The sequence below is a fragment of the Dendronephthya gigantea genome, unplaced genomic scaffold (assembly GCF_004324835.1).
Source record: "Dendronephthya gigantea isolate DGI-Jeju-01 unplaced genomic scaffold, DenGig_1.0 000537F, whole genome shotgun sequence".
NCBI classification, from domain to species: Eukaryota; Metazoa; Cnidaria; class Anthozoa; order Malacalcyonacea; family Nephtheidae; genus Dendronephthya; species Dendronephthya gigantea.
The window spans coordinates 27,630-39,012 of record NW_021163547.1 but is presented as its reverse complement, the minus strand read 5'-3'; the positions used below and the strand labels follow the sequence as shown (position 1 = coordinate 39,012).

The following is an 11,383-nucleotide window of genomic DNA, read 5'->3' as shown; positions in this document are numbered from 1 at the left end:
ATTCGTCATCCAATTTTAGAACTGCTGAGTCTAGTCTTTCTCGGAATTCAGCGCTTGCTAAACAAATAGATGGTTTAAAAACAGAAAACAAGCCATCAGAAACGAATTATTCTCAGTAACTAGCACATTTTAGTAAGATCATCTCAGAACTGACAAAAGTAGTCCCTAGACTTTTACTGAGTTCAATCGTACTCGCTTTCATTGATAATGTTCGCTACTTGAAAATTAAGTTGGACAACATGGCGGGCGGTCAGCTTGAACGTAGCTCTGATATAAACAGAGGTAATATTCGTAATGACTGCGATTTTGATAAGATAAATGTATACATCACATCCAAACGAGTTATTTATGATGGAGAGCGAATCAAATGGTGCGACGACTACGAATCCTTGCAAGAATTCGTTGATACGGTTTTTGTGAACAAGGGAAATGGCGGCCTTCTGGAGGCAATGCAAAAAGGTTCGACGCCTCTACTTCAGACCTCGTGGTGATATGGTACCCGGGGAAACTAAATACCCTAACCTTGAAAGGAACCCAGGGTATATTGGCCAGAAAATATTTAATCGATCAAAATGTTTCTCCTCAAAGTGTATATGAAGACCATACAAAGTTGCACGAAACGCGCTGTGGTCGAGTCGACGACAATACAGATAACGTTATGCTTCAGATCGAAATAATTAAAAGTAGACTCGATGCAATGCATTCATTACAAGATTCCCTTCAAGAGGAATCCCTGTCCTTTACAGTATCGCATTTAAGTAACGAAATGAAGCTATTACAACTTGATTTCGAGGAAGAAAAGCTGAAAAATGCGAAATTAGAGCTTGAAATCAAACACCTTCGCGAAGAAATTTGCATAATCAAATCTCTATACAATGCCACGACACGCTCCACTGAACTTACTATCAAAGCATGGACATGACAGTATTGAAAACACACCTAATACTGTTGATTTAACAAATGAATCACGTAATGATACAGAAGCCGGAATTGGTTGGTAGATCAGACTGATAAACAAATTCATGATTACCGTACTAAGCAGTACACTAAATATCATTCAGAATCTGAGGAGCAAACCCAATACGAACAGACAATTAATATAGAAACAGAGAATGACGAAGCTGGAGTGACGATGGTAGAAGATATTGATAAACAAATTAACGACTATCGAAGCAAGCAGCAAAATAAATATCACCTGCTAACTAAGGACCAACAGCAACCTAAGCAGATCGCCACTACAGGCCCACCACAGAGAACTACAGAGATGAAGAATGGCGGATATGATTTCCCTTTAAAAGCCAACACTTTCTGCCCATTCCTGAAACGTCGCGGTCGGTGTCTAAAAGGTAATCGTTGTGATTTCAAGCACCCTAAAAAAGTTCAAACTCGTAAACACAATATGCCCTTTTCACCAAAAAGAGGATTCTACACGAAGAAGAACACCAATCAAATACATGATGGTCATTTTTTACCCGACGACCGACCCCAAAAGAGAGCTCGGAAACCATGGAAACAAAATTTAACACGTTTATGGCCGCACCAACCGAGATACGATCTCTCCCTACAACCACCAATGGGAACTCTTGTCTAAACTCCCAGAACGCATCTGATTGTCATGATAAAATTATTAGCAAGATTCCTGTCCGAATTACTACCCGATGTAATACAAGAAATACTTCGAATGCCGACAATTCAAGAAATACTTCAAATTTGGTTAAAATACGCACGATCGAGAACTTTAAACCAATCGTAATTTACCTAATATTTTGAGTCTAAATGCTCGATCAATTTTGAAGAAAACTGATGAACTTTCGCATGTTATCGACAATAGAAAAACTGACATTGTGATGATTTCAGAAACGTGGTTATCCAATGACGTACCAGATGAAGCTGTGCACCTTCCTGGATTACCACAATTCAATTACTTAGGAATGATAGAGAATATGGTAGAGGTGGCGGCGTAGCCTTTTTTATTAAAGACTCTATCCCAACAAAAGTTCGATATGATCTTTCTAGCGTGGATCATGAATGTTTATGGATCGTAATTCGCCCTAAATGGCTACCACGAACAATGTCAAAGATAGCATTAGCATGTGTATATCTTCCTCCATCGTTAAACTCCGATGAAATTGACAAATTCTACGACTATTTTTGTCATTGCTATGACACCCTAACTTCGGAAAGTCCAAATATAGCGATAATCGTCTCTGGGGACTTTAACCCAACAGGAAATGGCTTTCAAGAAAGAATAATCAAGAAGCAATGCCAATTAAAACAACTAGTTAAAGATCCTACACGAAGGAATGCAACACTAGACCTTGTATTTACCAACATACATCAATCTTATGAGAAGCCAACTGTTTTAGCCCCACTTGGAAATTCCGATCATTGCATGATTGAGTTGAAGTCTAAAGACTATACCCCAAAGGTAATCAAACTAGAAAAGTCACCTGTCGCCCAATCCAGGAGTCTAGTGTTCATCTGTTTCATGAACTCATAACTCGACAAAGTTGGTCTTCGGTGTACGACTCGTGCAGTGTAAATTCCAAAGTGGAAGCGTTTCTAAATATCACCAAATTGATTACAAAGTGTTTTCCCATCAAAACGTTCAAACGTCATGAAAACGATAAACCCTTCATATCAGGAAGAATCAAGAGCATGATAATCAAGAGAGACAAACTGTATCAGCAAGGAAGAATGGTAGAATCTAGAGAAATGAGAAATAAAATTATATCGGAGATCCGTAAAGAAAAAAGTAAATTGTACAACGAAAGGATCAAGCCTCTACGCGTTCATGAACCGAAAGCATGGTGGAAAAACGTTAAAAAGATAGTGGGCAAAAAGAAGCAAGAATTTAGTCTTACCGATCCGGAAAGTGCTGCACCATTAAACTCCAAAGAAACTGCCGAACATATCATAGTTAATAATGAGTGGACTTCGATTGGAAATCGCCCTCTACCTAATATACCAGTTGATAGTGTGTTATCCAACCTAAGGAATCTTAACGTAAATAAAGCAGCGGGTCCCCACGACCCTGATGTCAGAATAATCAAGTATTTCGCTGAGCACTTTGCTTGCCCATTAGCTCATATCTTCAACGAATCATTTAAAGAACGTGTTTTTCCTGATATTTGGAAAATATCAAACGTATGTGCTATTCCTAAAACCAAACCTTGTTGTTCTGCTGATGAATTGAGACCAGTTGCCTTAACGAGTGTTTTATCCAAAATTCAAGAATCTTACGTTAACAGTTGGATCATCGAGGATGTTGGAGAAAAGATAAGTCGATGCCAGTATGGTGGGCTCCCTGGGTCATCAACAATTTATGCATTGTTGTTATTGATACACAAATGGCATATGGCTATGGATAATACTAAAAAAGTTATTCGCATCATCTTCCTTGACTTTCGCAAGGCTTTTGATTTGATTGACCACAATAAACTGCTCGAGTCATTTCTCAATAATGGTGTTAGACCTGAACTAGTTGCTTGGCTTGCATCTTATCTCCAAGGAAGATCCCAAATAACAACGTTTCAGGGGGAACGATCAAGTTTAAAGCGAATCAATGGTGGAGTGCCACAGGGAACGAAATTAGGGCCAATATCCTTTATCCTGAAAATTAATGACCTCCCGATGAAATCCAAACCCATCACATCTGAGGAACAAGATGTAACAATGTTTATGGATGACACCACCTCGTATGAAGTGATTGATGTATCATCCCATACATCGGGAAGTCCAATTGGAATCTCACAGGAATGGGTGGATAAAGTAATCCAATTTACCAGAGACGAGATGATGGAGTTGAACGGAGGAAAGTGTAAGGAAATGATTATTGATTTTAGAAAGAATAAAACAGATATACCAGCGATTAACATTGGCGGTTGTCAAGTAGCTCGAGTACTCTCCTATAAATTGCTTGGATTGATGATGATCTGAAATGGAGGACCAACACAGAATATATTGTAAAAAAGGCAACCAAGCGATTACATTTTTTAAAAATTTTGAGGAGGTATGGAGCACCTATTGAGGATCTTTTGATGTTCTACTGTACAGTTATTCGATCTGTTCTGGAGTACGGTATGCAGATATGGAAAGGTGGAATTACAAAGATGCAAAGGGATAATATAGAGAGAGTTCAAAGAAGGGCTCTTAACATTATTTATCCGGAGCATACTGGTTATAAGGAATTAACTGTGAGTAAATTGGAAACCCTGGAAGAACGTAGAAATAAAGCATGTGTATTGTTGATTAAAGATTTGATTGACCCGAATCATCGGCTTCACGAATTGTTGCCAAAACAAGTGAAAAACGTTAGTGAAAAAGAAACGAGATTTAACAAAGATAAATTATATAATTACTTCTGTAGGACAGAACGTTGCAGACATAGTCCAATAGTCCCTATACTTATATAACTCATTTTTAGATAGGTAATTTTAGATGTACATAGTATAGTTTAAATTTTTATTGTAGAACGACAGAACGTCCAATAGTTCATGCTATAGACTTGTATAATTCATTTTTAGATAGATAATTTTAGATGTACATAGTATGGCTTAAATTTTATTGTAGAACGTTGTAATTTAGCTTAAGCTATTGAACGTTTTTATAAAGCCACTTATAATAATAATTAAAATTGCTATTTGTACAATATCGCTCTTTGAACGGTGATCCCGTAGTAGTCATGCACAGTAGTCATGCACAATGAAAAGTTTAACACAAATAGTCATGCACAATGAAACGTTTTGCAACAACTGGGCTACAAGGGGGCTCGTATGATAATACATACCTCTGCCTTCAAAACTTTTACTAATATTTGTTGGTAAAGAACCAGTGCGACTGACTTTCTCTGCCTCCTTCTGTCTGAAACTAAGAAATCAATTCAGGAGAACTTTACATCAAACTTCAAAAGTACTTTTTGTACGTCGAATATGGTATAGCTGTATGCCTATAAGACTATCCTCACTAACTCTCTGGACGAAGGCCCGAAAGGTCGAAACGTCGCGTAGTGCTTTTATTTATTTTAGACAGTTATACCACACTTGATGAAGGTTGTTTGAAGACGCTGCCACGCTGTTCCTTGGTTATATTGGAACATATTCTAGGCTAAAGTCCTTGGGAAGGTGGAACCTCTTGTTCATGCAGTTCGCAAGTTTGATTCATCAACAAAATAATGTCAGATATGGTTCAATATTTGTCTATATTTATATATTTGGTACGGGCTTAAGGACCGAAAGCTTTACAAAACTATATTCACGTGGTGTTTCCACATACAACTCACCTTTGTTCAAACATGGCTCTATCACAATCTTTACAAATGCGCACAGGAGTTCGACCGGAGTTTGACAGGACACGTTTGAACGGAAAGCATGCATCGCAAACCACTCTGCCACAGCGACGACAATGATGACGCCGAACAAACTGAAATGTTTTAAATATAACTATGAAGATCGTGCTCTGGTAGCAAGAGTCTTCAGTCAAGAATCAAACTGACAGTGTAGACCAAAATTTCACCGACTCACAAGAGGAGAATAATTATATAAAACAAGTGTTCACCACACGTGTAGCAACAATTAGAGACAGAAGTGTCCAAAAAAAGCGTGTCGGGTAAAGTAACTATTTACCATGTTAAAGGCGACTTCTTTGCATATCATACACCAATCTCGAAACCAGAGCCCGCGATCCATCGGGGGGAAGGAGTCGGGGGCTCTGGGATAATCCATATCAGAAGCAATTCTGATTGGTCGTTAATTTTGGTCAACAATTTTGACAATTGTTGCGAAATCTGTAAATACAAGATGGCCGCCGTATAAGAGTGTGCGAATGAGTTAAAGGTTTATTCCAGTTTCAAATTTGAATATCCTTTGTGTTTGCGTAGTAAATGGTAATTTTTAAAAGCCCACACTTCATAGAATTGGCAAATTATACTCAAATTTTAACACCGTGAATCGAAAATATCATCGTATGGAAGTTCTCGTCGTATAATGCCGTATATCCGAAGTCCGAACTCCTAAGTTGGTGCTGAATTAAAAAATGAATCGAGTCAGGTTTTAAAACTATGTCCCAGTATATAACATAGCATAAATACGTATAATGAATACATTACTTACACATTATTCATATACTATTGGCATTTTAGTTGTACACATATGTACACATAGAAGTTTTTTTAACAACAGCAGCAATTTCAATAAGAATTGCTCAATTATATAAAGGCAAAATTGACTAGTCAGTGAGAATACCATTACAAGAAGTAAGGAGTTTTTCAAGGAGTAAAATAAAATATTTGATGAAATCTGTAAGCAAACTAACTTTGAGAAATTGAATTGCTCAACATTCTTCGTAATGCTTCTATTGCCATAACTGTAAACATTATTCAATTTCCCTTACCCACAAGCTTAATATAACAGATGCAAGTAGGGTAATAAAGTATACCGGTATATCATTTCACACAAGATAATATATCAATTAACTTCTAATACTCTTCAACATTTCAAAAATTACATGGGCATGATTATTATCAAACAATGGCAATTTACACTGTACCTCTTCAAGCAATGTCAGTTCACTAGCATTATTAACAACAGTATCAATAAGTTCCAGGCTGAACCCAGTACAAATTCTGACACTACCAACACAACTTTTTCCATAACCATGCAAGAATTGTCTATAACTCAGTAAGTATCCCTTGAGCAAGCCCTTTTGTTCATCGGTAAGAGGAGTACATTTTTCTGCTTCCGGAACAGATGAGATTGCAGCACCAGAATGTATCCCAGAATCTGCAATCTCCATCATTTGAGCGACTGAGGAAATGACACAGTCATCACAGCAACATTTCTGTTGATGATAATCACAGCATGTGTGCTCTGCTCCATCTCGTTTTGGACTTACCACTCACAAGATCCTGTATAATTCGCTCCCGTTCATATTCTGGATAATTGGCATGAAACTGGGTGAACAATCTATTTATAGCAATATGACTAGTTTCTACTGGTTCATACTGCAAAGGACCCATTATCTTACTTGTAAATGAAAAACATTCACCAATAATCTTCAAAATGCCATAAAGTATAGTGAGAGGAAAGTTCAAACGTTTCGCTTTCAACTCCTCAATCAAAGGAAATAATATAGGTTCAAGCTTGTTATCTCCTCTGTCAGGCCTATGCAAAGAACTAAAGAAAATATTGGGGCGGTCAGGGCTTTGTTCAATGTGTACTGGATCAATTAATCCTAGGCTGCTTGCAATATCCTTTTTCATCTTTGAAGTTGCAGTGGCTGTCATAGCCAAAATTGGAATCTTTGGAAAAATACTTACCAGCATACCAATTTTTCCATATGAAGGTCTAAAATCCTTCCTATACAAATATAAAAAAAATTAAGAATCAGCCAAAAACTACACTTTGGTGGTATTCCATTAAATTTTGGTGTATAAGTTTTACACTTATATAGCTCACATAATACATAGTTGTTGGCACTACAATGCCAATGTATACTTTTCTATGAAGGGGTATTAAATGGCAATTTTCACGTTTGACTTTACATCAAACTGTAATCATTTTGAAACTGTTAAATTGTGGTATGTGGAATAAATATTGTTTACTAAATATGGCTTACCATTCTTCAACTAAATGAGCTTCATCAATAACAATAGCTTTTGGTATGCCTTCGATTTCAAAATGTTTTGGAAAATTTTTTTATCTTCCAACAAGGCTTCTGGATGGGCAAATATTATCTGGTTCGGACGAACTATCTGTTCATATGTTGATCTCACTGACAGTTGCATAATGCTCTCTGGAGTTCCTCCCCTGCTTGCTTTCAGAACAGTTACATTCATGTGCGTTTTCAGCTTCGTAATCTGATCGACCATTAAGGCATTCAGTGGCAAAATTACAATGACACTTGAAGTGGTATTTTCGCAACTTAAGTAAGCGTCAAAGACGAAGGGAAGAAGCTGATATATAAGGGACTTTCCATATCCAGTAGGCAAGACGCAAATTGTCTTTCCGTCCGACAACTACAGTCTTTACTGCCTCGTATTGACACTCTTTCAATTTGATATTTTCCTTTCCTAATCGTTCTAACGCTTCCTCCAACCCAGAATGAAACAAGTTTATACTTTCCAGTGACATTATAAACAAAATTCGGTTGAAAAATAGTAAAACTTTAGAAATAGCTATGCATACTGCGTTAGTATTGCGCAGACATGCGCAGTTTGGTCGACATACAGTTTTCTGTATGTCTGGACATGGATTATCCCAGAGCCCCCGACTCCTTCCCCCGATGGATCGCGGGCTCTGGTTTCGAGATTGATCATACACACACTAACACACACTATGCTTATAATCTGGTTCCCAGTCCTCCTCGGCAGGAATTTTCTCGGGGATCTTAAAAGTTCCAGGATGCTGCTTTTCACTTCGCAACGACCGCGTGGCCCTGCTAACGAATTATAGTGGACTGTAATTTGATTGATTAAGAACACATTAGCTACATCATTATATATTGCATTTGAGACTATACCGCTGACAAATGAGCGCTCAGGATATTGTTACATGTAGGCGGCGGTTTACTTATTTCAGGCAAAGAAAACAAAAGTTATGATAATAATATTTAGCTTAATCTGGAGTCCTGCTGACATTAATCTGACAAAATATTGTCTGAAAGTTATAGTAATAGTGTATCTATGAAATGAATATTGTGATGTTGCTACTAGTAGCTCAGTTGGAGGACTAGCAAAACAAAGGTCGCGGGTTCGATTGCCACAGTGGTCAAGCTAATTTTTCAGCTTACCAGGTTGGTGACTCAGAGTAGCAACCTCACATATACATTTCAAATATTGTCTGTATTTAATATCTTACCAATGCTAGCATTTCTCCGATGACCTTTGATAGGAGTGGACGTTTTTATATGGCGCGTGTCCATGTCCTCTGTGAAAAATAAGAATAAAATTAATAAAAGCAATGAAAGCAAAACGTGAGAAATGCGAATTCGCGTGACAGAATAAAAGCAAAACGGAAGAAATGAGAATTCTTGGTGGCCAGTCATGAAGAAGAGAATTAAATGTTAAAGCAACAATAAGGATACAATATTAAGTATTTTGATCGCATGATAATAAATTATTGTTTCAGAAATTTGGTTGTCCATATGACGTGTTACAGCCGTGAACTGCATGAAGACGGACTTGGTTTTAATTCTTGTTTATTCCTAAGGTTTGATAAAACGAATTGTGTCGGTATAAAATATGTCCATGCAGTTACCATAGTCAACTGAATGTTTAGATTCCTTTGAAAATAGCCTAAGCAACATGCAAATTAAGCCCACTAAGTCATGCAAACAGAGTCAAAAATACAAAAGCTATGGATGCATCGCCCACCTTGCTCGTAAGTCACCACATTAAATTTCAGCGCTTTTGTGGCGTAAACAACTAAGAGTTTATCAAAAGCTTCCACAGAGATCTCTTCTTTAAAAAGCTCGTCGTAATTCCCGTTTGTCTTCAATTCTGCCTGCAAATCTTCGAACACTTTTCCTGCCCATTCCACTTTCATATCTATCAAAAGCTGCTCCAACAACAACAACGGTTGAGACGTAAGCGTCTCGTACGGTGTTCGGTTGCACTCGGGAATACACAGAGCAGCTTTGGCGCCAAGTTGCTGCCGAAGTAGCTCGCGTTTTCTATCAGGATTTACCAAAGCGCCGAGGTCTGTAATCATAAAGTGGGTAATAAATACTGTGTTAGGAGTTGGTAATTGTTTCGCCAACAACCGTTCACAAATTTCCAAAGTCTTTTCAGGATCTTGTATTTTCTCCAGATACATGTAAACTTCTGTGACGTCAATCGGAGTTTTTGTCAGCAAGAATTTCAGGTAATCTTCGTGTATTTTCTAAAAGGCAAAATGAATGAATATTACGAGTGTTACGCAAGGCTTTATTGTGTTTGGATATATGCATGTAAAAATAGCTTTAAAGATACGAATATTAATAGCATGACAGGGATTAGTGATTAAGTTTTGCCACAAGATGCCTGAATAAATATAATTTCGGCCCATTCGCAATCATTAATCACATTTCCTTTCATGCATGACATTTCGTGGGATTGAATAAAGTAGTAAGGTGAAAATATCAATCATCCTGTCACCCTTTTAAGTATTGATCGATAGAGCTAAAGACCAACTCGACTAGTGCGACAACGCCTTATACAAACAATATATGAGAGCTGGAACGAGCTTCTAACGCCAACCCACATTTCTAACTAACAACGCTGATTGGTTGGATCAGGATCAGCCCACTCTGGTTGATGACGTGTGCAGATGTCCCTAAACCGTTACTATAAAAGGGCGTGCACAACACCCCAACCTTCAGTGGACTAGCAGAGTGGACACAAGAACGTCAGACTGAACCCCGAAACGAAGTGGACCAATAGAGTGGACTAGCTTAGTAAAAAGCATATGAAACGTTAGGAAGCTCAATCTTACAGGACCAACGACCGAAGACAAGAACGCAAAACGACGAAGATCAGAAGATCAAGTGAAGAGCAGAGAATCCAGAAAAGAAACTGAACATTAATGAACATTATAGTTAATCCATTGTAAAGATCTCCTACCTCGCGTAGAAATAAATAAAAGACAGATAACAACTAGTTGCGACAACGACATGCGACTGTTGATCCAGATCCGCACGTTCTGACAGGATGATTGATATTTTCACCTTACTACTTTATTCAGTCCCACGAAATGTCATGCATGAAAGGAAATGTGATTAATGATTGCGAATGGGCCGAAATTATATTTACTCAGGCATCTTGTGGCAAAACTTAATCACTAATCCCTGTCATGCTATTTTTACATGCATATATCCAAACACAATAAAGCCTTGCGTAACACGAGGAAAAGAATGTGTGAGGGAATGAATGCATGATGAATTATTGAATGAAGGAATGAAACCTGTGAGAAACAAATATTTATGGAATATTTTTACAGAGTTGCAATCAATTTGTATAGACTTTTGTTGTTCTTTTCTTAATGTAAGCAAAATAAAACGCGATTCCTCTTTACATTTTTGAAGAAAAGCATGTCTGCGTGTATTGTTTATTGGCGAATAGCGCCTGAGGCGGATATGTTTTGTGTATGGTTTTCTCGAATCGGTTGTGTCATAGCTTTCTGTGCGAGTTCTAGGGACTCGACTTTAATCTTTCAAATACAACAAGATGATGATGCCTGGGAAAGATTGCTGACCTCCCGTAAGTTGGATGGATAACCATAAACATCGATCCATTCTTGAACCAAATCAAATCTCTCGCGATCTTGCAAGGCTTGTAAGACGATCTCAGGATTACGAACACTCTGATCAACGACATCTTTCCACGATTCATGATGAACGTTTACTCTGT

General features: G+C 37.7%; 1 protein-coding gene across 1 annotated transcript; it reads right to left on the bottom strand.

Annotated features, from left to right (window-relative positions):
• Positions 1-8,634: 8,634 nt before the first annotated feature.
• On the bottom strand, positions 8,635-11,383 carry LOC114543741 (zinc finger FYVE domain-containing protein 26-like). Its single transcript, XM_028562601.1, has 4 exons — positions 11,229-11,383; positions 9,371-9,878; positions 8,856-8,924; positions 8,635-8,654 (listed from the first exon to the last, which is right to left on the bottom strand). Exons 2-4 carry the CDS (start codon positions 9,810-9,812, stop codon positions 8,635-8,637), a joined length of 531 nt encoding a protein of 176 aa, XP_028418402.1. The 5' UTR covers positions 9,813-9,878; positions 11,229-11,383.